We start from the raw sequence: 25621 nt of genomic DNA, 5'->3' as shown, positions 1-25621 counted from the left end.
CTCACTAAGCACATGTGCCAGTGCAATTAAGAAAAAAACTTTTTTTTTCTTTCCATAAACACCCCATTATATATTATCTCAGTTAAATTTGACCACTGAAATTCAAAAACTCTATGTATAAAGAGATCAGTGGTACATATGAACTCAGTAAGTCACTTCCTATAATTTTATTCACGTCAAGCGTACTGGATCCGCCTAATCATACTCATCACTATCATATTATGGTCGAACAGCCGCCGCTTGCTTAGCGCATAGGAGCAGCTACGTAGGACGTAAGGTGCGGACAACACTATACAAGATTGGCATGCATATATGCATGTACGTGGAGGAGAAGCATGCAGCAGCTAAGCTACCCTAGGGGCCAAGGTCAACGCGTGTATTTGGATATAACAACTGACGAAGCCGTGGCTAACTGAAAATTTTGGGTTGACTTTCTTGTCTGCGTGGTGGGCCGGGCGGCGATTATGCGATGAAGGCAACTAATGATGAGCTAGATAGCGATCATGATTCAATTAAGACGTTCCTTTGCATGCAATTTGAAGTATATGGGCGTCCCTTTGCTGCTAGCAAGAGCAAGAGCGAAATCCAGGCATGATCCAGCGTACGGCCGGTGCAGCGTTCTCCTGCCGGCCTTATATACTCTATCCAGAAATTGTAAGCGTATTTCTGTTTTAAAAAGTTAAATTTTATGTACATTGATTAATATTTAATTAAATTATAAGAATGTTTAGTGTATAAAAATTATATAACTAGGTTTATAATATAAAATAATTTCACAATATACATTTTATAAGAAAATCTTAATTAAAATTCAACTTTAAAGATTAAATCAAAAAATATGCTTACTATTTCTAAACAGAGGCAGTATGTACGAAGAGATTCTGCTGTCTACTGAACATTATTGACTCCTGGTTACTAACGAAACTTTCGAATTGAAATTTACATTTTTTTTAACTCAACAGTACCAAAGAATTGTTCGCTGGTATTTAGCTTCTTTTTTAGAACAAACTAGTACGGAGTAGTAAATGTTCACTAGGCAGAGATTCCGTAGGATCAGATATATATGTTGAAGCTTAACATAAACAAGAAACGATGCAGCTGGCGACTTTTAAGTGTATGATTTTGGAGTAGATGCGCTCATGTTCCTACGTTTAAGCAATACAACATTATCCACTTACTATAGTATATAGTTATATACTCCGTAGAGGAGGAGCAATCAAATTCAGGTGTGCAATTCGCTTGCAGTGCGCCCCAAAGCCACATGCATGCATGCAAAGCCCCGGCGACCAACGTGTGAGCCCCGTTTCCCCAATCATCTGAAATGCACGCATGCCTCTTCCGTGCAAACCGAAATCATTTGCGCCAAAACGGAATCTCTGACCCGCCCACAGCTCGCCTCGATCAGCTCGACGTGGAAGCCTATAAATTGCACCTTCTTCGCCTCAGAATTGCCATCATCATTGCAACAACACAGCTTCGTCGACTCTTGAACACAACCGGTTACAATGGCTTGGCTCGCGAGATGCCTTCTAGTCTGCCTCTACCTCGTGATCCTCTCCGTGGGCTCCCTGCCCTCCCGCGGTTCGGCCATGGGCCTGCCCCAGCCGCCGCGGAAACTCAACTTCACCATCGGCGTCGAGGGCGTCGTCTGGTGCAAGGGCTGCCGGTACGGCGGCTACGTCAAGTCAAAGGATGCGTCGCCTCTCCCGAGTACGTGGTTCCCCCATTCATCGTCATCTGTGCTCATTTGCCATACGTACGTAGGCAACACACGTCCGTACATGTGATGTAGCCTCTTTTGATATGTGCAGATGCGGCGGCGGTGCTGCGGTGCCAGCGCGGCAATTGGGACCTGTCGGTGTGGAACACCACTGACGCCGACGGCTACTTCCTGATCCAGACGGAAAGGCAGGTGGTGCCGTTCATGAGCAAGGACTGCACGGTGTACGTGCCGTGGTCGCCGGCGCGCGGGTGCGCCGTGCCCGTAAATCCCGCCCGGAAGAAGGGGTCGCCGCTCAAGTTCCGCAGGTTCGTGCCGCTCTCCGACGAGCTGCAGGCGCGGTACTCGGCCGGCAACTTCACGTTCGCGCCGAAGGGCCCCAGCGCCAAGTGCAAGCTCTAGCTGACTCTGAACGTTGGAGGGGCTCGAGTGCAGGGCTACTTATGTGTGAGACCTCTGTGTGATGGAAGTGTGCCGCCGGCCGTGTGGATAAATACTTTAAAGCTGGCATGCAATAAATCAGATGATATACATGTTTGCAGGGGAATAATCATCGTGTAACAACATTGATCTGGCGTAGGATAATATGTAAAGGTATCTCTTCCAAAATTTATTCCTCTCCGATCTCTGGTGCAAGCAGCTGATCCTAGCATAGCGCGCCTGTAGTAAATGCATAAAGATGAATGTCGAGGACTAAACAAGATTGACATGAATGTCGTAGCAATTAAGGTTCCCAAGGGCCAAGACTCCATGAGACAAAGTACACGTTGATACACATATCTAGATATACTAGCAATTGTATATATGTTTCACACATATAGAATCAATATAAGCATATAGTAATTTGAAGAAAAAAAATATAATTTAACAAAAGAGATTTGTATACACGAAATTCACAACATGTTAATGTAATTTCAGAGGGAGGAGAATAACAAGTACTAGACAAGAGGTTGGACCGTATCATTCAAAGTTGGTCATTTGTAGCAACGATGTGAGAAGGATTAAGATGTTGACCGATTTGCGAAAAAGATAAAAATAATTATCGCAAAGTAACATGGTGTAAAAATAGTTCGATGGAGACGAACTTCATGGTAGATGATGCTGAAGGTGAAGTGGGCGGTGATGCACGCTTTCCAGAAAGTTAGCGTTGTAGGCGAAGTGCGGAGACATCACACCCTCTGGAGAAATCCGACGCTGTAGGCGAAGTGAGAGATGTGGCATACCATTTGGCAAAACTCGACGGTGAATGTAAATAAGATAAATTTGGACGTTTAGGTATGAAAGACAAATAATAAGAGATCTATTATATTATTATTTGAGGAGAAAAAAGAGCCACCTTGTTCACTCTCAAGCACACAAAATCACCAGTTAATTTAAAAAAAGAAAATGATCTAAACCACTCATTATTTGAACATCTAACGGTCTAGATTTAACAAAGAGTTAATATCAAATACAATTAATAAATAGCTAAATTCATAAACCAAAGAGTCTATATCAAATACGATTAATAAATAGCTAAATTTAAGAATTAAAAATGATGGGAAAATAGCAATTTGATTTCCATATGATTTGGAAAGAAAAATATCTAAATAAAGAGTCCAAATAAAATAAATAAATAATAATTAAATTATGGTTAGAATAGAAAAAAGAAGAATACATATCAAATTTAGTCTTAGAAAAAAATTGAATTCCTAAATAAAGAATCCATAAAAAATACAATTAATCAATAGCTAAAATTCATAACATAAAAAATTAAAATTGTTACTAAGATAATAAATTAATAAGCACTATGTAGCTAAAGGTTGTCGCATTAAGTAGGCAGCATGTAATGCACAACACGCAAGTAAGACAAATCTATTATGGTTTTGGTTGGGCCATCTAAACTTGACGTATGATTTTAACAGTTGATCAAAATATATAGGAATCAAATTAAAACATGTATATGATTCGAGTATAAATTTGAAGCATAAATAATTTGCTCTTCCACTAACATTATTTTTTTATCTAATCTTCTAATTTTATGCGTTTTGTAACTAAATGATACTAATCTCATAAAAAAGCTAAAAGACTAATTTTTAATTAAAGGTACCGTGATAAAATATTGTAGCGAGACTAGTCACACTATTAGCGTCAGTCAACTTGCTAGTTGAATGTATTGTTGGAATGTAAATATTAGATGTTTAGGTATGAGAGATAAATACTAGAGATTAAATGTATTTTTGAAATGAAGAACAATATCCAATTTTGTATGGTGACCGTTTGATTAACTCGTGTGGTGAAGATCGATCAGATCTGCTACAACTTATGTATTTTATAGGAGTAAGATAATGACGATACTATGGCTGAAAATTTTGGGTTGACTTGCGCGGAGAGGCGTCGATTATGTGATGAAAGCAACTCACGAGCTAGTCTAATAAGACATCACTTTGCATGCAAATTGAAGTATCGGCGCCCCTTTGCTGCTAGCAAGAGCAACAGCTAATGCGTCATTATCCAGCGCACGGCCAACATTACCCGCTTTTAGTAGTACAGATGCATGTGTAAGCCGCCAACTCGCACAATCACGGATGCAACTCGCTTGCAATGCACCCGCCAAGCCACATGCATGTGTAAGCCCCGATGTACCTATGCCATGCACGCATCTTACGAGCATACGAAATCATCGATCTTATCTGACTATCTCTGACTCAACGTGCTAGTATAAACTGCGATCTCTTCTCGGGCTTGCCATGATCATTACAGCAGCATAGCTTCCTCTTCGATAACTAATTCATACGCTCTGTTTCTGTTACAATGGCTTGGCTCGCGAGATGCCTTCTGGCCTGCCTCTCCCTTGCGATCCTCGCCCTTGGCTGCTTGCCATCCCGCGGCTCAGCCATGGGTCAGACCCGTCCACCGCTGGACCCGAACTTCACTATCGGCGTCGAGGGCGTCGTCTGGTGCAAGAGCTGCCGGTACGCCCGCTACGTCAAGTCCAAGGACGCGTCGCCTCTGCCGAGTACGTTCAGTTAGTCTGTGCTCATTGATTCAATCATTTGTTATCCCAGTATATATGCACGAGTCACAGTACATGCGACGACCTCTTTTAACACATGCGCGCAGATTCGGCGGCGCTGCTGCGGTGCCGGCGCGGCAAGCGGGCGCTGTCGGTGTGGAACGCCACGGACGCGCACGGCTACTTTCTCATCCAGACGGGGAGGCAGGCGGCCCCCTTCACGAGCAAGAACTGCAAGGTGTACGTGCTGCGGTCGCCGGCGCGAGGGTGCCGCGTGGCCGTCAAGCCCGGCTGGAAGATGGGGTCGCCGCTTAAGTTCCGCAGGTTCGTGATGCTCCCCGACGGGCTGCAGGCGCGCTACTCGGCCGGCAACTTCACGTTCGCGCCGCAGGACCCCGCCAAGTGCTAGCTCTGGGTTCTGGCTCTGGACCTTTGAGGGGCTCGGGTGCAGGGGCAAGCTGTGTGCGAGACTCCCTCCTGTGTGTGCTGGGCGTGTGCCGCTTGCCCGTACGTTCGTGTGGATAAACACTTGCCACGTGCAATAAATCAGGTGTAACCGTGCAGGGAAATATGTATATGCTGGCAAGCTATCTCTTCAAAAACTCTCTTGAATATGCGAGCTGCTGTCCTGCTGATCCTAGCAAAACGCGCCTGTGATAAGGGCATAAAGCTGAGCTCCTGTATCTCTATGCCTCGTGTTGTTGTTTCTTTTTTTTTATCAGTTCGAGGACGCTAGTGTTGCATCAAGCAGCATGTTCAGCCGTGCAATACTGCAATCCAATTGTCGCTAGTCAGTTCGAAAGCCACCACGAAGCCGCACGATACTGCCGCAGCCGCGGCGTGCGCGGAGTCGCGTATAAGACGTGTTGGTGGAGCCGGTGCTTACTGCTATTAAATTTTATAAGAATTTTTTATAAAAGATTTTCGTAAGATTCTGATTCAACCATACATTCTTTGATTTAACGGTTAGATTAAAATAAAAAAGAAGAAAACACGTATAATAAAAAATATTTTATAAAATCTGATCTTATAAAATTTATTTTCACTGTCATTAAAACCCTCGCCGCCGATGCATCTCCCGTTGTCCCAACTGCACCGCGCGGCACCGCACGTCACACAGTGCCAACCAAGACCACGAAGAGACCCGGCAAAGCGGCCTAGCAGTACCAGGCCGGCGTGCTGGCGGCTCGGGCCGGCCGTGCCACCTCCAACTTCGCTCGCAGGTTGTGCTCGACGACCACCCTCGTGGGCCGGTCCATCTTGCAGGTTCTTCTTTCTTCCCAGCTCCAGGCCTGATGCGTTCGCCTGATGTGTTCGTGCAGGACCCTCACAGCCGCACTGGAGTACTGGACGTGCTTGCTGAACGCTTTCAATCCTCACGTACGTACATTACATACGTACGTCTCGCCAATCACGGTCGCTCAAGGACAAAAATGCTATACCGTCCTAATATGTGCTCCACACCAACATCAGTGATCAATCACATGAGTATCAAAAGTTCCAAACATCACAAACAGTCCATCGATGTTATGACCCGATCTCACATGCAGAACCAATATTCTTGGGCTATTGCATAAAACCATAATCTCCGTGCACATCCACGGCCGGAGCACCGATCTGTCCGCTGTTATGCGGTCTAGGGCCTACTGGTCCCCAACACTGCAGCCGGATCACGATGGATCCCTGATTCATGCGTCAGACATGGATCAGAGGGGGGGGGGGGGGGGGATCGTGTGTTTTCTCTCGCTCACGTTTACGAGGCAGCCACGGGACAAACTCGATGCGCTGCTGAAATAAACCACACGATTCAAGATAGAATAGTCAGTGGAGGAGCAAATTGATCCGGCAGCGCGTTCACAACAACCCATCTTGCGAATGCGTCACCCTGGATGCACGAAAAGGTTACCTGATTACACTGATACACAGCATGCATGAAACCTATACACTGCTACCAACAGATGCGGACAATATAAAAAATTGAGAAAATGCAAGGAACAAATAAACGCACAGACACAAGGGAAATGAGAGAGAGGTAACCAGAGAAAGTTCCGATCTCTGGCTAAACATATCTATGTCAATTTGAACATTTCAAGCAGAGCTGTAGCAAGGGAACAAAGTTAAATAGATAGAAACGCGAGAGCATAAGCCTCATATTAGGTAAAACTTGGATTGATTTGCCTATACAAGTATGCCTCTGACCAATGATGTACAAAACCCCTCCTTCGGCCCTGAACATCTCAAATGCTTTTCCTATTTATGCTAAGTTTGCTATCACGCTAACCTATTATCCTATCAATCCATGCTAAATCAGTTACAGCTACCACCGCTCTACCAGTAACCTAACTCCCAGCTCAGCAACTCAGATGAAGTTACACTTCGCCCTGTTGGCCTCTCTGCATTCAAGTGCCAGAAATTTTGAAGCGAGGCACACACACACCCACACCCTTGGTAAGAAGTCGGTCCATTTATATCCGAAACTGGGCACACGCACACTCCAATCGTGTGGAGTCAGTCCATTTCTAAGATCTTAATGTTTCCACTGGAGTTAGCAGAAAGAAGTGTTGAAGATTGCCCTCTCCAGCATACGCATGAAATGAACTGTGATGGATCATCGATCTCCTGGCCTGACATAGGGTCGGTGACGCTGAACTTGTATGCCAAAACTGGCATCGGAAATTCTTTGTGGTAAACAAAAACCTGCGACAAAGTAAGATGGAAAGGCAGGTTAGGCATTTCAATTGATACAATTCCTAGAAAAAAGATGTGTAAAGGGAATGGAGACATATATCAATCTATCAAAGATTAGAATACAATAAGTTCCTGCAGTAAATATCTAGGTTATCAACACCGATCACCAAAGTTCATTGTCAGGAATTCTAATCTCATGCATAGTAGGCTGTAAGGGAACCAACATATTTCTTCTCCCACCAATCCATAGGACATTTCTCTATTGACACAGTAAATGTTTGCATTCCATCTTAGTACTTTGATTTCATTCTTTTTACATGAGGTGAGAACTTTAAAGGTTCAGTTAGCTATGTTGTTCTGACTTATAAAACAACATGCAAGTAATTTATATGAAAGCTGTTCCTGACTTCTTGTCTCTATGTATGGCATATGCACAGGTATAACTTATGTCAAACATGGGCAACGTGAAATAAACCATATCCATCAACAGGGGCGGAGCATTGTTGTGGCCAGTGTGGGCCATGGCCCCTTTGGCCTAACAAATTTTCTGTATTTTGTAGTGTTTTTTTTTTGCATTTTATAGTATATTTTAGGTCCAATCTATTATATTTCATTGATTCGGCCTCCTCTATGACCTAGTTTGAACCCATTTAGCTTCATCGGCCCCCTCTGAATTTTGGCCCAAGCTCCGCGTCCAGCAACACAACAGAAGGAAGGTGTGCAAAATACAGATATGAAGGAGTTGTCTATCAATACTAAACATGAAGATGCCTTGCAACAAACGCAAGATTTACTGAAGTACTCCACTGGACCAGTGTTACCTGGACACCCGTGTCTAAATTTATTTGCCGAATCGGACACCCCGAATCCGAGTCGGATTCAGTTGTATTTCGCATATCCAAATTTTCTTTGCCGAATCGGACACCCGAGTTCGAGTCGGATTCCGATACCCGTGTCCGTGTCCAGGTAACACTGCACTGGACACTGTAACTACCAGTGAGATATCCCGTGTATGGTGAAGCTTAGCCTTAGAATGCATACCTCATTTGTTTCGGAGCCAGTAGCAATGTACCCATCAGATACGGAAAGGCCAACAAAGTTCTGGTCAAAAGGTTCAACAAATAAGTAAATAGGACACTCAACAAAAATGTTGTTTTCTTCCAGCACAGAAAGAAACTAATTGTACAAAGGGCATGTTGAAAATTTCATAATAACTGACGTTGGAGAGTAACCTCTGAGTACATGCAAGAGAACTAATTTTGAACTCCACTGAAGTGCTAAACTACTCTAATGAAACAAGAGACTGATCGGACCACAAACCACTAGGGCAACATGCTGCAGGGATAAGCTAGTGATAAGATCCTTAGGAAGCATATGAAATGAGTAACGACTTAAGACTGTCGAGCAATCCACATATCTATAATCAACAGGTGTGGTGGGATTTAAGGCACCTCCTTCCCACACTAATCCGTAAAAAGGAGATATAGTTTTACAGCAGATACAGTTATGTTTGTAATCAAAGGCACTATAGTTGTACTAAGTATAGCACATGCAATTGTTACAGTAGTTTTTTAGATGAAGGAAGTACAACTTCTGGCCTCTATACCAATAGGATGTCAAGATGTCAAGGATATATATAGCCATTTTATAAATTGTTACAGTAGTTAGTAGTTTTTCTAGAATTTCATAGCAAGTACAATTGTATTTTCAAAAATAGCTGGGTAATTACGTGGGATATTATCCTAATTTAAATTCAAAAGATAAACTAGACACCAATCACTTGTACAACAATGTTATGAAAAGATAAGTACATGCAAGTGCTATCTAACCTTTGTATTCGTATGCCCTGTAAATGTTTGAATTGGACTGTCAATTATCCTTCCTTGACTCATAGACAGGTCCCAAAGCTTCAGTGAATTGTCAGTAGACCCAGATACTAATGTTGATGCGTCTAGATATTTCACGTAGCTTACAGTTTTTGTGTGCCCAACTAGTGTACAATAAGGAGCTCGTATGTTACGAAGATCATAGCAGTAAATTTTGTGATCTGCCGAGCCAATCGCAATGGAGCGAGCAGAATCAGGTTGAAATTGCACAGAGCACACGTTTGCCCTTGTTCTAATAGTGCCAAAACTTCCAGCCTGCAAAGTTCATGGAAAAGTGTCACAACAATGGAGGAAAAATAATTCTATCATCACATATATATAAGTTCGATAGCCACGTTATCCGTAGCTCAAAAGCTGACATACAATAGGTGCGAGAATAAAATTGCCTGATTCATATCCCACAGCTTGACACAACCATCATCACTCCCACTGACCAATTTTGTTGGGTCCACAATAGAGAAGTCCACCGACCACACACGCCTCTCATGCTCCCTCATGTCAATGAAAACTTGACTCCTAGTAACATCCCAAACCTGAAAAGAAGAGTCTGTTATGGTATTATATTCAACTTTAAAAGAAAAAAACATGCCAGGAGGAGCTTACCTGCACTATACCCTCAAAATCACTAGATGCTATATGGCTCTTCATATAACTGTTCCAGCAAATACAACTTAATTTTGATCTATTAGACATCTCTACCACAGGATAGTGGATGTCACGATGTTCATTTACAATCATATTATACTCAAACACTTTTATCTTCTTATTTACACCAGCAGTTGCAAAAAACTCTCTATCCCGGTCGAAACCTACGGAGCATACCAAATTTGATGAGTTCAGCGAATCACAATGCTTCAGTTCTGCCCGAACTTTCAACTTACTGAACGACAAGTACTTGCACAATCCCTCAAGAAAAGAGTTCACCCAACCTCTTTTCCTTCTACCATATTGTCCTTCCAAAGGAAAATCATCTATTGAACTCCCTTCAGTCCCAACAGCTGAACCAGTAGCCCTCTTGACAAATTGATGATGACTACTTATTTGGTTGCCAACTTGCTTTGCCAACTTGGACCTTGTTAGAAAGTAAGCTGTTTCAAGTTTTTTGAAGTTCTTCATCAACCTGGAGCTTTTTGACAAAACACTTTCCTGAATTAGCACAGAGGATGGCACTGTTCTGGAACATTCTTCCAGACTATGATTCTGTTCCTCCGTGTCAACAGATTGCAGCTCAGGTCTACGCTTCCTGGATCCACAATCACTCTGATCTTCAACAGTTCCAGAGCAAACCTCTTTATCTAAATCGGATGAAAAGTTTACACACTGTCCAAGAGCTGATTGCTGGTGGAGTACCTCATTGATGTCAGAAGAGAGAAAGGCAACAGTGTCCTGCAAATTGTCTGCTATATCTTGCTTTCTTTTCTGCAACTGCTGAAGGAAATCCAGTAGTAATTCTTGCTCTTCTATCTCTTCACGTAACCTAAGTGCCGCTTCGCGCTCTTCCAGGTTATTCCGCAATTGGTTAAGGAAATCACTCTGTAGCACCTCACTAAGAAACAAAAAAGAGAACAAACAAGGGGGGGAAAGTCAGGGAGGTACAGCCTCATAGGAAAACACAAAGCTAATCTATCGAGATGTAGCTTTACTGTCCTAATTTTCTTAGATAAATATACATCTTAGCAAGATAAACCAAAGATCAGCAACCTTGCATGAATGAAATACACTACAAAATTATTGTTTCTTTAGACAACAACTGCTTGTACATGTTAAATCAAAAGAGACAAGGTTGTATGACCAACTAACACATTGCAGTAGAGAGAAGGCAATGAAGCAAATTTACTTTTTGATGTTGGCCTGAACTTACTCCAAATGGTATAAGTCCTAAAAAAGGTCTTTGTAGCCATACATAAAGATCTGATGAGAAATTAAAGTAAAAACACCCTGCACCATCTTGTACTGAGTTCAATTTAATCGAACCAATATTACACATTCATAGTTCACATTTCAGGAACTAGTTGTACTGGAAATGTTTTTCATATAAGCAAGTTACAGTATATACCTAAAAGAAGCTGGGAAATTTTCAAAGATGCAAAGTGTGCAGGCACTTTTTGCTGCAACAGAGCCATTTTTTATTTGAAAAGTAAACATGAACCATGAATGGTATCAAAGCAACAACAGCACATGATAACAATGTAGCTGAGCAATAGAGAACCGGCAGAAGTGGCCTGCAATCTCTTAGTTGGATGATTAGTTGTCATAACTCTTTGATTGTTTATTGGCACTTATTCTAAAAGTGAAACATAAAAAAGAATGTCCAATCTAGAATATGTGGTGCATTATTCATAACTTCCACTCTATTAACTGATGATAACAAATCCAGTGATTGTGCTAGTGCTCGTAAGTATTGCGGTGCCTTTTTCCTGTTCCCAGATTTAGTACCTGACATTTCCAAGGCAATCTTGATCTTCAAACAACTCCATGTCACCAATCGACAGTGCCCCATGTCTATCAAATCCATGTATTATATCCAGTAAAGGGTACCACTACAGCACATGTACTAGGAAACTAATGCAGTGCACAGGTTTGAGGAGAAGTAATACTACTATTGTTGGGGGAAATACCTCACACCACAGACATTGCTAAAAGGTCACCACCAGAAGCTCCTCTGGAGCCCTTGGGCTCTGGATCCAAAACAAGAAGCCTAGCTTCTGGAGGCCGTAGGCCCCTCCGGCTACTGTCCCCCAAGACAGGAGAAGAAGCCATCATCCGAGGGAGGTTGGGGGTCGTCTCTAAGGACCCTCGACGCCCCGGTCTCACCAACCTCCCGGAGCCCCAATCTCCTGAAGCCCCGACCTCCCGGAGGCCCCTGTCTCCCAGAGCTTGGGTAGGCTTCTCGGAGCCCGAAGGGAGGACCATCAGACCTTGAAAAAAGATCAACCAGAGAAGACCCACTAGCCGTCCTCCACATGCAAGGAAGTGACCTACAATTAATACGACACAAGTGGAGGCCATCCTGACATCCCCGACGCAAGTAGAGGCCGTCCTGACCTCTTGGCAGTGCGGCGCCGCAATTGATGACTAGTAAAATATCACGTCTTTAGGGTCACTTGCACCACTATATCGTCATAGTAGATAATATCTTCTAAACTTGGGGCAAAGGTATCCCACCTAGACCCATGATGTATGATTTAATTGGCTCTAGGCTCTTGACGTATTGCGATATTTGTATCGCTATAAAGGCACACCTGTACATCGGCACCCCGAATTGCTCTATAAATACAAACCCTTGGCTATCAAACCAAGGGACCGATCCTTTTTACCATCAACATATTTGGTGTTCCTCTCTCTCCACTTCTTCTCCAAGCTTGAGTCACTCTTGTGAGTGAGCTCTCTCCACACTTGTTCGTATAAAATATCTTCTTGCACCAATAGCGTGCCGTCCGTGAGGATCTGAACATAAAAGTATAAGGGGAGGTAGGACGCCACCAAGGACCACCAAGATGCTAGCGCAAGCAGCCGCTTATATCGCCACACTCATGCAGGAGTACACATTGCAGCTACGACCGGGCACCCTATGTGCCCCCGCCTACTTCACAGCTGGGCAGAGTGGCAGCCCTCCAACCAACGTCGATCCGATAGCCTAGGTTGGCATGGAAGCCCAAATCGACGAAGAAGCTTTCTAGCAGTGACACGATGAGGACCTCGCCGCACCCCAGGAGGTTCGAGCCGAGGCTGTTGCAAAACAGGCCACCCTCCAATGGTTCTGGGCGCTTGAGCCCAAGGGCACCAATGCCTAGGCCCAACCCCTAGATGCTTCTGGCGGCGACATCCCCGGCACCTCCGTCGAGCCAGTGTCCTCCGAGAGCTTGGTCACCCGGCGAGGAGGTTCCCCCTGTGGGTGGAAGGAAGTTCCGAGGGGACCACAGGCTCCGATACTTGCGGATCCTGCCGGCACCGAGGGCACCGACCATAGGCTCCGACACTATCAGAAGAATACCATTGCATCTTGCATGGGGCCAGACGTGGCTACAGTACCAATCACTGTCGGACCCTCGTAACGTTTCGGAAAGAATACCTCGGGACGAGGACGAGACGCCCGACAGAAGGAAAAGCTGGCAACAGGCGACTCGATGGTCGTGAGGCTGCAGCGGGCCACCGGGCAAGAGGCCAGATCTTACCAAGCCCCATTCGGCCCGCAAGGCCGCCTCCAGCTCCGTCACCAACGATGCAATTCCCTGGTGATGGGGACTGAGACGCACAAGTAGCCCCACCTGGGCCTCCGGAGGGGTGGGGGAACCTTTCAACAGACAACCACGGCCGGGGGAACCAACCCTTCCAGCGCCTTCAAGCTGCGAAGGTTCCCTGACCCCTGACCTTGTGGCGAAGGCTCCATTTTTGCAAAGGTACGCCCGTCTATAGCCACCTAGCAATAGCTTATCCAGCTAGTTTATATTTATATAGCAAAGTCGGCATACCCTAAAAAGAGCTAGCCTAGCTATTAGGAAGTCTCTGCGACAGATAACTAATAGGCAGCAGCAGGGTATTATAAAACCTAGGTCACGCCTCTGCCCAGCAGTAAGCAGCTTTACTTAATCTTTATCACTGTTCAACAGTAAAGTATGAAGCTTAGCTTAAAAGTTGTACTCTTGCTTGAAAATATTATCCAGCGTGCGGCAGGCAAGACCCCTCCAGCGAGTCGATGGTGCAAGCCTCGATGTCGGAGGTACAAAAACTTAAGTCTAAGGTTATATCTCGGTCCAGCAGTAGGTAGTAGAACCTAAGCCATGCCTCGGTTCGGCCTAGTCACGACTTATACTGCCAATTACCTAGTTGCCGACAACGGTAAGGTACCAAACCTAGTTTGAGTTACACCTCTGTTCAAACAGTAGACAGTAGAATTTTAAATATATCTCTACATTCGAAGGTGTTGTAAACCACCGCGGAACTCCATATGGCCTTGCCTCCGGAGCCTTGCCGCAGCTAAAGACCAAGGGGGTTGCGGACCGCCTCCCTTGGCCCGATCATCGGCTCAGCCTCCGGCAACCACCACGGGACTCCGAGTGGCCTTGCCTCCGGAGTCTCGCCGCGGCTAAAGGCCAAGGGAGTCGCGGACCGCCTCCCTCGGCCCGATCGTCAGCTCCAACTCCGGCAACCGCCACGGGACTCCGGGTGGCCTTATCTCCAGAGCCTCGCTGCGGCTAAAGGCCAAGCGAGTCACAGACCACCTCCCTCAGCCCCATCGTCGGCGTCACCTCCGGCAACCACCGCGAGACTCCGGTAGCCTTGTCTTCGAAGCCTCGCCACGGCTAAAGGCCAAGCGGGACGCAGATCGCCTCCCTCGGCCCCATTGTCGGCTTCACCTTTGGCAACCGTCGCGGGACTCCGAGTGGCCTTGCCTCCGTAGCCTCGCCGCGACTAAAGGCCGAGGAGGTCCCGAACCGCCTCTCTCGGCCCGATCGTCGGCTTCACCTCCGGCAACCGCCGCGGGACTCCAGAGGGCGTTGTCAGGTTAGGCTCGATCGTCGGCTTCACATCCGGTTACTGCCGCGGGACTCCAGGTGGCCTCGCCTCCAGAGCTTCACCGCGGTTAAAGGCCGAGGGGGTCGCGAACTGCCTCCCTCGGTCCTCTCGATAGCTTCATCCCCAGCAATCACCACTAGGCTCTGGATATATTGCCTTGAATCGGAAATTTAAAACAAATTTAGAGTGGAGTCTGTACCAACTTTGGATAGAAGAGATGGCTCGTTGCTCCGGCTGCCAACATAACCACGACGTGTGAAAAAACCAAGGAAGGTACCACATTTGAGGGATCAAAGGCACATAAAACACACGTCTGGCCACCTATTCGGAGGATCGCCCACATTTCGATCTGAGAAAAGACATCAAACAGTTTCAAGGATTTATTTTCATTACTAAAAACTTGCACATCCAAAGGACGTTTACAAAAGAGACATTGACAAACAAAAAACAAATCCTAAGAGAGCTAAAGAGTACAAGGTGACGATCAAGGATGCTACAATCAGCGACGCATGTCGCGGCTGATGCACTTCATCTGCAGCCTACCACTACAAAAGCTAATACAGTAGCCGATCCCTGAGTCGCTAGAGGACGACGGAACAAGCTCCACCGTGGCTCTCTCCCCCTCCTCGACCTTTTCCTTCTTCGCCTTGGTCGCCTCCTTCTTTGCATCCGCCTTCTCCTCCGCATCAATCTCCCTCTCTAGAGAATCCCAGTCGATCTCCTCTTCGTCATCGGAGATGGCGATGGTCTCGGCTGGAGCAACTGCTTGGACCGAAGATCGAGACAGAGCAATGGGAGGTAGCCCCCTCTGCGAGGAGGAGAGTACCATGGCCACCGGCTCCAACGTCGCAAGCACCGGTGCCAGCGCTAAGGGTGACCTCGCCATCGATAACATCGACATCTCCGACGATGAGGACACCATACTCTAAAAAACCAAGGAGAAACGCTCCCCTACACAAGCAAGAAAGGATCAGCTAGGTGAGCCCCAGTTTTTCTAGCTAGGCCGAATGGTTGCACACCATGTGCGTCATTTCACGGCAGTTCCAATTACTCCTCCGGGGGCCCGTGACCATGCCCCAGCTGATCCCTGTCCACGTGGCGTCATCCTGCAGTGGCACCCGGGTATTTTGCGCACACATCCCATCACATTTGTAAGCTAGACCCCTTTTAGCGCATGCAAGGGTCGGGGGCGCCAGACCCCAAGCAAAACTATGCATGACCCTGTCAGACGCATCGCTATTAGCTGAAGGGCTTGTGGCCACGCCCCGGCTAATCCATGCCCACATGGGGCATCCTACGGTGGCACCCTGGGTTTTTGCGCACTTGTCTCATCGCATTTATGAGCCAAGCCCCTTTCGGCGCATGCAAGAATCGTGGGCACAAGACCCCAAATGAGACTGCACATGATCCCGTCAAACGCACTACCATTACCACACGCCATCTAGTACTTATGTCGAGAATAAAGAAAATATCTTGCCTCCACGCACGACCCCCGCAATGACGATTCAAGTGGTAGAAGACTCATCATCAGAGAAATTGAAAGGTTCACTCCGGCTTCCGCATGGACTCCAAAACATGGTGCTTCTGCCAACATCTCAACGGCCTTCTGACGTTATCTACACCTTCGAGCCTTGCTGCTTACATCAGATTCTGACATTGTCGCTTACGGTTATTACTGAGACATCGTCGCTTACGGTTTTACCATCAACATATTTTGTGTTCCTTCCACTCCACTCCTTCAAGCTTGAGCCACTCCTGTAAGTAAGCTCTCGTCGCACTTATTCGTGCAAGATATCTTCTTGCGCTAACAACTATATACTAAAGTACCTCCTGTTGTGCAATGTGATTAAAGCAACACCCTAGCGCAACCCTGCTCAGCGTTAACGATAATATACTCACACACGGGTAAATGTCACACGTCGCACCTTATCTTCGGTCTTGTTTCTTGCACGGGGTGCATCAGTAACTGGCAGAAGGATGCTTCCTTGGGCCACTTGAGCAGCAGTTGTGGCGGCAACACACGATACCGCAGATTTGCCATTGCCCGCATCTTCTCCTCCATAGTTTCGAAGGTACAAAACAGCTGCAATCCGAGAGTCTCAAATATTAGCGATGGCAAGAAGAGTCCGCAGAATGGAAGCACCTACATGTGAAGCAAAGGCACCTCGAACAAGAGCACACCCAGCCTGTACACGTCGGAGGCGAAGGTAGCGCCGCCTCCAACGCTATCGTCCGCTTCCTCCGGGCTAGTGTACCAATTGAGCTCCATCGACAGCACGCTCCTCAGCGGGAACGCCTTCCCAGCGCGCTCCTCCCCCCGGCCGGCACCGTCGCCTCGCTGCGGAGGCGAGGCGGTCGGGTCGGCGTCCTCGGAGGCGTCGGAGCCCGAGCACGAGCCCGAGGCGTCGGAGCCCGATGCGGACTCGATGAAGGCGACACGCGCGAAGGGCGGCGACACGACGAAGCATGACGGGCGCGCGCTGCCCACGGCCACCCCCTGCGCGTGCGCGACGGCCACCGCCTCAGCCACCTGCCGGAACACGTGCACGCACTCCGCCGCCTCCACTGCGCGGCCCGGCCGGTCCAGCCACTCCCGCAGGCTCACCTCTCCCCCTTCCTCCCCTCGTCCTCCTCCTTCCTCTGCTGCCTCGCCCTCCGCCTGCGCCTCCGCCTCCCCCAACCGCCGCCCGCCGCCGCCAGCGTCACGGGAGGCCTCCATACCATACACCTCCACCACTCTACCCCATGGCCAGATCACCTCCGATCCGCTGCACCCTCCTCATCCACCCGCTGCTCCCGCAACCCCATCCAAGCCAGCGGCAACAACTCCAAACTCCAAACGGCCCCGTAGCAGCAAGGAGATAAGGATCTGAAGCACTCGCGGCAGCCACCTGAGCCCGCCCGCCGCACAAACGCGAGGTGAGAGGAGAGGAGGTGAGGTGAGAGGAGTGGAGCAGAGGCGAGCAGCGAGCCACACAAACCCTCTTTAAATCGGTGCTGCTTTAGTTCGCGTCGACTCGCCTCGCCTCGCCTCGATAGCCGCCTCCCAGCCGCACAACGCCCGCGACCCTTACCCTCGAACACCTCGCTCCCAAACCAGCCCCAGTTTGAAGCAGCACCACAGCACAGCGACCGGCACAGTACTAGTATCACCGCACTAAACACCAAACCCGACTGCAGTGCAGAGACGAACCGACGACGACGCCATCTTGACGCCACGAAATTCTCGCTCACCGCGGGGGACGACGAACCCACCAAACTCGAGCGACGCTCGGGCAAAGTCAGAGAAGAACAGTTATCCCTGCCCGTGTGAAAAGGGATTTGCAGCCGGACCCCGTAGCAAATTATCGATGTGATTGTGTACTGTAGAAAAATACTGTAGATACTGCACTGTGCTAATCTCATGTTGGAGCCATACAAAGAGGCTACAGTCATCTGCATTAAGTGAACGCGCACCATAGATCAGATTTGTTTGCTACAGTATTTCACAGTACTGTTGCTGCAGTATTTACTACTATAATATCAATTAATTAATGCAGGCTACTGTAGCTGTTGTCTTATTACACTGTTTACACAGTAATTCTTTGTATTAATCACGATTAAGGCAGAGGATCGGGTCCGCATTTGATGGCACGGCAGAAAATGGTACTGATGCTCTCTGACGTTATCTCGTTCCACGCGGCCTTTACACCTAATCCTCGAGCCCTTCACCGGTCTACTGAAACTCCCAGGCGATTCCAAAATCCAAAGATATTTGCCTCGAGCACGCCTCCGGTGGCGTGGCCCTTCTAATAATGGAAACCGACGGATCATCTTGACGGAAACCAATACCGCACTGGATTCAGTCTACACACTCCTAATGACATCCGGGCCCGTGTGTCTTGCGTGGCCCAGCGGTCGGACACTCATACCTGGATCGGCTCGCGTGGGAAAGCACCGTCACGAAGTGGATCAAAAGTCGCTGGGTTTCCAAAAGCGCGCAAGCCGTAGGGAAACCAAGCATTAGCCCCACCGGCGCCTGACCCATCGAGTGGACGGTCGCTGTCAGCGGGGTCCACTTTATATATTCCGCTGCGGGACCCACGTGCCAGCTGGCGCCTGCCGCTTCGGGGCGGGACGTGGCGCGACGGCGGCCGCACGTCGGGTCGGAGCCGGGAGGGACTCGAGCGCCCCATGCACGGGGCCACGCCTCCGCGCTGTACGATAGGGGCAAAGTAGAGCGCACGCGCCACCGGCTTCGCCGCGCAAACGAGCTCGGGATTAGCTTAGTTTAATCGCGATCCGGGACGCAAAGTACTGGCCCAGAAGTGGCAAAACAGCGGGGGTTAGATTAGCGGGGAGCACGTTTTGTTTCTGTTTTGATCCGGGTTTCGCTGAGCGGCCGGCACAATTATTGTAGTCCGCTCCCACGCCGGGGCGGGCGGGCTTCGTGTTCGCGGCAGGCCGGGCCGGCGTCCCATGTGAAGCGCACAGTGTCGCCGGCCGCGCAGGTCAAGCGAACGGGAGGCGCTCACTCGCCGAATTTTTTTTATTTATATTTTTTCTCACTATTTACAAGATTACACTTTCAACAAATTGTAATAATAAATTATCGCCGTCCGTCCCTTATAAGCAGATAATACTTTATGAGCTCCAACGGTTAAAAGATTAAAAAATACAAAAAATATGATGAGACTACATATCATTTATTTAATAGGCGATATCTTACTCTTAACGGCTAAACTAGCGAGATGTTACATCAGCATGCCCACAAAAGTTATCACCTACTATCCGAGCGATGCGATACCTTTTTATATACACGTCGGTCCGCTCGTTTGTACGGTTGTACCTGCCGCTTTCATTACGAACACATGTGTGCTTATTTTTTAAGTTTAATTTTTGATTTTATCTAGAGTATAAGAGTGGTCTAAAAATTATAAATATTTTTATAAGAAAAATAGAACTCACTAGCAACTCATTTTAATTGGTTTGATCCAAAAATCTTAAATCAATATTTAATTAAAATTCTCTAAAGAAACATACTTTTATAACTTTTACCAATTTTTAATGTCTCAAATAAATTCCCAAAAATCTGAAAAAATTCACTAACATTCTTTTCATATGATGTACTAATTTATTAAAATACTTACAATCCTAGATTATTTGATAAAAAAGTAAGTTTCTTTGTAATGTTTCATTTATATGTATTTTTATCATTTTATATGATATTCTCTTTTTAATTCAAATAAATTTATAAAAATGTTTCCAACATGCATATATGCATTTGCAAGTTATTTGTAACGGTACTTGTCGGAGAGTGAACTCCTGTCGCAGGGATCCCGAGAGACCCCTTTTTAGAGATTCAGCCGGGGGGGTGATCCTGGAAAAGCTTGTGTGGGAAATAATCGGGAACGGAAATAAATGCGATGGCTGGTGGGAGACGATCACCCTAATGCAAGGAAAAGTGGGTACGCCGGGTTTTAGACAGGTTCGGGCCGCACGGAGGCGTAACACCCTACTCCTGTATGAGCGCTATATTTATCCTTGAAGGAGATTCTTCAAGGAGATATCTGGTTCTAAGGGGAGAACTGTTTACAAAGAGCTTGAGGCTCTTCTGTTCTAGCTTAACTTGAGCTGGTTCGAGTGTCTGTCGATCTATCTTTGGCCTGGTTCGCCGGAGATTGTTGGTTGTCTGGTCTCTTGGTCGTCTTGTGGTCGGGGGCTCTTGCTCTCTTCTTTTAGTGTTCTTCATCCTTTCCTTTTATAGGCGCGCCGACCTCAACATATCCTGAATGGGAAAGAGGGAACGCGAATGCCAAGGTGCCACGGAGAAAGGCGTAATCATTTCATCTTGGCGAAGTGACAGGGGCGGTGGAGAAATGCGGCGCGCATTCGACCACCAGCCGCTGCGGAAGCCTCGGGGCGCCCTAAAAGGGGCCCACCGGGCAGCCTCAGAGGTGCCCAGTGCGCCCACCCTGTCTTGTTCTTCTGCCAGGGCAGGGTGGCAGGCGGAGCGCTTTGATTCTGGCAACGTTATCCCGAGGCACCTGGATGAAACGGGACGGGACCCGTGCATTTAATGGACCCACGGCCCCCTGCCAGTGCATGGCAGGGTCTGACACTGGGGCGTGGGCAGCTGAGAATGTCAGGATGTCAGACCGCGCGTGCCTATTAAATGCGGCATTGGGCCTTTGACTGGATGACACCCTGACGACGGAACCCTTCGGGTCGTTGAATGATCTTGCGCGAACCTTCGGGGAACCGAGTCCTCGGGGGCTGCCACGTGCAGCCCCGAGCACTCTCTCCCGAGCACTTCGGTGGGACCTTCGGGGCACCGAGTCCTCGGGGGCTGCCACGTGCAGCCCCGAGCACTCTCTCCCGAGCACTTCGGTGGGACCTTCGGGGCACCGAGTCCTCGGGGGCTGCCACGTGCAGCCCCGAGCACTCTCTCCCGAGCACTTCGGTGGGACCTTCGGGGCACCGAGTCCTCGGGGGCTGCCACGTGCAGCCCCGAGCACTCTCTCCCGAGCACTTCGGTGGGACCTTCGGGGCACCGAGTCCTCGGGGGCTGCCACGTGCAGCCCCGAGCACTCTCTCCCGAGCACTTCTTTCTTGGTATTTGGGCTCTGTGGATCATCGGGGAACTAGGGTGCTCGGGAACCAGAAGCGGCGGCCCCGAGCACCTTCTCCCGGGACTTAGCTTCTACCTACCTTGCAGGGTGGTGACATGTGGTGGATGGCCGGCCTGGCCTCGGGACTTAGGGACCCCTGGTTCTAAATACACCGACAGTACTAATAGCTTATGTGTAGACTTGCTAATAAATTATCAACATAAATTGCTACAAAATATTTTTAACTAATATGCATATGCATATATGCATATTAGAAACATTTTTATAAATTTGTTTGAATTAAGAAGAGAATATCATATGAAATAATTAAAAAATACATATAAATGGAGCACTATAAATGAACTCACTATAACACGCATGGCGGCGGCCGGAGGAAGTCCAGTGGGGTGAGGCCGGAGGGAAGCCAGAGAAAGGAGGGGGCTCGGCATGCCGGCGGCGGCTCGGATTCGGGCCGTGGCGGCGTGGCACAGCATGAGGTGGCACGGTGAGTGCGGACCGAGTGGGGAGATGGCCGGAGGGCGGCTAGCTGGCCGGCATCGGTGCAATGCGGCGAGCGCGTGGGTGGGCGGCTCGCAGGCAGAACGGCGCTACGACGTGGAGGGTCAGCGCTCGGGCGACGCGGACCGGCGACACAACGTGACTGCGTGTGGTGGCGGGGCGCGGGACGCGCCGTGCGACGGCGCAAAGGAGGGTGGGGAGTGAGGCCGGCCAGGGAGGAGAGAGCTCCCGGCGGCAACGACCTCAACAGAGCAGTAGAGAGTGAAGATGAGCTCACTGCGGTGTTGAGCGACGACGGCGGTGCGACGCGACGGCGGGATGATGTGTGGTGGCGCGCACGGTAGTAGCACGCACGGCGACGGTGCGGCTCAACGACAGCGTAGACAATGTTGTTGTGAGCTGGCGGTGCAGTGGAGCCGTTGTTCTTCTGTGCGTGTGTGGTGCATGCTCGGAGAGGAGTAGCGAGGAAGAGAGGAGAGCTGAGGAGGGTGCCGGTGCTGCTAGGGTTTTAGGAGAGCTGAGGAGGGTGCTGGTGCTGCTACTGCTGCTGTGCTGTGTGTGTGCTCATTTGTATGTATGCATGTATGTGTGTGGAGGAGGGTGCCTTGCAGGTGAAGGAAGAGGAGAGGGGAAAGGGAAGTTGGTTTTTTGCCTGCTTGGGGTGAAAGATTAGAGGGAGGCATGGGCATGGTGTGAATGCAAGAGGAAGAAAGTGGAGATGAGAGGACTTTTGCACAGTTGCTGTGATGTGAAGATCAGGGAGAGAGAGAGAGAGAGAGAGAGAGAGAGAGAGAGAGAGAGAGAGATTGAGATGTGAGAGAGAAAGAGAGATGAGAGAGAATGTGAGATATTTGTGATAAATCAATTTGATGTATCTGAATTTGAACTGGATTTATATGATCCAATTTGAATGTAATTGAATTGAATTTGTAAATATCCAAATTGAGTAAATCGTATTAGATCGGAACGGATGATTCAATTGTGATTGAACTGAAATGGACATTGTGTTGGTATGATTCGATGATTCAAATTGATTGCATTTGAATTGAGATGTATGATGATTCAAATGAATGACATGAATTTGAAATGGATTTGTAAATGCATTTGTAAAGATTCAACTTGAATAAATTGAATTGAATCAGATTGGCTAAATTCAAATGCATATATTTCAATTGCAAAGAGATGTATAATAATTCAATTTGAATTAATGGAATCAATTTGAATTGAATTTGCGAAGCGATTGAACCGGAAAGTATTCGAATATAAATCGAATGATTCGAATTGCATTTGAATACAAAACCGACAAATTCGACAAAGATTTGATTAAATCAGAATTTGAGATATTTGAGATTAAATTCAAATATGAGTATTTGAATTTAGATCTAAACTTGGATTTGTCATTAGGAGATGCAGAGAAGAACTAGAGCACATTCGAATTGAAGAGAGACTCAATTTGAGTAGAGCAAAATTAAATGGGGATAATTCAATTGAATAAGTGAATTATAGATTTGAGTTGGATTAGAAGATTAATTTTCATGGATTGATTTGGAAAAGGAAATTACCGAAGTAACTTATACGGATTTGAATTTGAGAGACATTCAAATTCGAATCGCCACACAAAGAACCATAAGAATCACTAAACCAAAAATGCATATGCTCAATTTATTGCAACGATTAATTTAGAAATTAATTTAGTGATCTTTGAAATACTTAACCAAAATAATATATTTGAATACACACATACAAGTATATACATATTCAAATATATATTTCCTTGATTTTATACTAGTTTAATAATTAAAAAAGTTTTAATTTAGAGTGAATTTTGCTATTTTCTAAAATACTAAACACAGGGTGTTACACAAAGTGAGTTTGGCACATACCACCGTCATGGTAGTGCGACTCAACAAAATCATTACCCACCACAGCATCACCTCACTAGTCGCCTAAGTGGCTGCACTGTGAAGACTAAGTAGGATGTCACATCAACTCGATCCTTAAACGAGTCAAGACAAATATCTCCACACAGGTAGCTCTTCTCATAAAACCTGCCACACAGGTAGCTCTCCTCACAAAGCCTACCACACAGGTAGAGCTTCAACTCTCAAGGCGTTCCCAACGGAACCCTGATTTTTCCCAGCTCTAACTAGTTCTCGGTTGCTATCAATTACCAACAAGTTTTCCTATCCCACAACTCACGCACCACAAAAGCACCAAGTTTCACCCATTTCACAAAACTAATAGTGATTACACATGAAGTAACAGCAAGTATACAGTCCTAAGCATACTATTATCAAGGTAATCGTCTTAGCCTAATTAGAGTAGTCGAGACGAATCTCCTAAGTTTATCAAGATTATATTCAGGATGGTAATAAATAAGCTGGCTAATCTATAGTAGGTCATAACTAGGTCAACCGTTTAAATTATGCCTTTAAATAATACTTCATGCAATTAATCTGTGAAAAACAGCTGCTACAGGATGAGGTGATAAAACTGGGTTTAATATGATCAAAAGGGAAACGGATTGAGACTTGCCTTTGTTAAGGTCCTCGAAGGGGTCCTGCTCAAAGTCTTGCGTTCCCGGCTCATTCTCCACCTCCTTGAACTCTCCGGTTTCTAAAATGCGACACATAGACAACAGTACCAACACACAAACAAATAAATACAAATAAAATATAAATAAATTTGAAATAAATATAAACTAGTATTAAGAGATAGAATTTGAATTTAGATGAATATTGGTGGAAGAATCGTCAAAATCGGAGTTGGAACAGAAGAGAAATGGGCTTCGAAAGTTGATCGACAATTTAATTCTGGAAAAGAAAAGCGGAGAGTATTCCAGGAAAAATTGGATTTTCGGGAAAAAGAAAATGCTATTGTTCCTTTAGGCTACACTGCGTATGCGGGCTTCTGCTGGGCTCAAGCTATTAGGTCAGCCCATGGGTCGAGGCGGCCCATTCCAGCCCAAGCTAAGGAGGTAACGGCGGGCAACACTGTTAACGATTGGGCCCACCCGTTTTGGGTTGCGCACAGAGAGGAGGGAGACTGCAGGGAGATAGCGTCGAGGTGGCGGCACTAGGACAGCGGAGCCGAGGTGTCTGCGGTGGGGGCTCGCTGGAAAACTCGCCATCGGCGGCTCCTGGCCTCGGATTGGGTTGAGGAGCGGTCTAGGATGTTCAGCGCGACATGACAGAGCTGATGGGGGGGCACGTCAGTGGCGGCGATGGCCGGAACATGGTCTATTTCTTGCTAGAGTTGGGGATGGCGGCGCCCGAAGTCGGAATCCACGGGGAGATGGTTTTGGGTCAGGATTTTCGGCTCTGGAAGCTTGTACGTGATGTAGTGAACACATGTCGTCACTTGGTTTGGTCGACGGGGTACTGACGGCGGCCTACGACAGAGAGGGGGGGGGGGTGCGGCGACCATGGTGGCATGGTGGAAGCTCGGGAGAGGTGGAAATGCTTATTAGAGGGGCTATAGAGGTGGAGTTAGGTTTGGTGAAGTTCACCATGGGTTCAACTGGCCGACGGCAGCTCGGGGTTGACGGATCGACGATGGCAGCCATCGGAAGGGAAGCACAGAGAGAATGCGAGAGAGAGAAAGGGAGGGAGAGGAGCGATGCTTGCCTCAGTGAGCTCAACGAGCGACGTTGAGTTACGAGGGAGCGCGAGGAGGGGCTCTTATAACCGGGCAAGGGAGAGCGGTA

The 25621-nt window shown here is 47.3% G+C and overlaps 3 protein-coding genes across 5 annotated transcripts; 2 read left to right on the top strand and 1 right to left on the bottom strand.

The window, feature by feature from the left end:
- The first annotated feature begins 1469 nt into the window (after positions 1-1469).
- LOC133910064 (non-classical arabinogalactan protein 30-like) lies at positions 1470-2387 on the top strand. Its single transcript, XM_062352585.1, has 2 exons — positions 1470-1710; positions 1812-2387. The coding sequence occupies exons 1-2, from the start codon at positions 1506-1508 to the stop codon at positions 2120-2122; spliced, it is 516 nt and encodes a 171-aa protein (XP_062208569.1). The 5' UTR covers positions 1470-1505; the 3' UTR covers positions 2123-2387.
- Positions 2388-4472: 2085 nt separating this feature from the next.
- On the top strand, positions 4473-5293 carry LOC133910062 (non-classical arabinogalactan protein 31-like). Its single transcript, XM_062352584.1, has 2 exons — positions 4473-4718; positions 4823-5293. Exons 1-2 carry the CDS (start codon positions 4514-4516, stop codon positions 5122-5124), a joined length of 507 nt encoding a protein of 168 aa, XP_062208568.1. The 5' UTR covers positions 4473-4513; the 3' UTR covers positions 5125-5293.
- Positions 5294-6823: 1530 nt separating this feature from the next.
- Positions 6824-18123, bottom strand: LOC133908637 (protein SPA1-RELATED 4-like). Of its 3 annotated transcripts, XM_062350751.1 has the most exons (8): positions 16971-18119; positions 16732-16889; positions 11726-11791; positions 9893-10835; positions 9676-9822; positions 9233-9544; positions 8445-8504; positions 6824-7412 (listed from the first exon to the last, which is right to left on the bottom strand). In XM_062350751.1, the coding sequence occupies exons 1-8, from the start codon at positions 17523-17525 to the stop codon at positions 7224-7226; spliced, it is 2430 nt and encodes an 809-aa protein (XP_062206735.1). In that variant the 5' UTR covers positions 17526-18119; the 3' UTR covers positions 6824-7223. The 3 variants fall into 3 exon arrangements, with proteins under 3 accessions (XP_062206735.1, XP_062206736.1, XP_062206737.1); XM_062350752.1 differs by lacking the exon at positions 11726-11791 and having other exon boundaries at positions 16971-18116; XM_062350753.1 differs by lacking the exons at positions 6824-7412; positions 8445-8504 and having other exon boundaries at positions 9245-9544; positions 9653-9822; positions 16971-18123.
- Between the last annotated feature and the right edge of the window lie 7498 nt (positions 18124-25621).

This window comes from Phragmites australis, chromosome 2, assembly GCF_958298935.1.
Source record: "Phragmites australis chromosome 2, lpPhrAust1.1, whole genome shotgun sequence".
Lineage (NCBI taxonomy): Eukaryota > Viridiplantae > Streptophyta > Magnoliopsida > Poales > Poaceae > Phragmites > Phragmites australis.
Note: the sequence above shows the minus strand (reverse complement) of the source record. Positions and strands in the feature narration are given on the sequence as shown.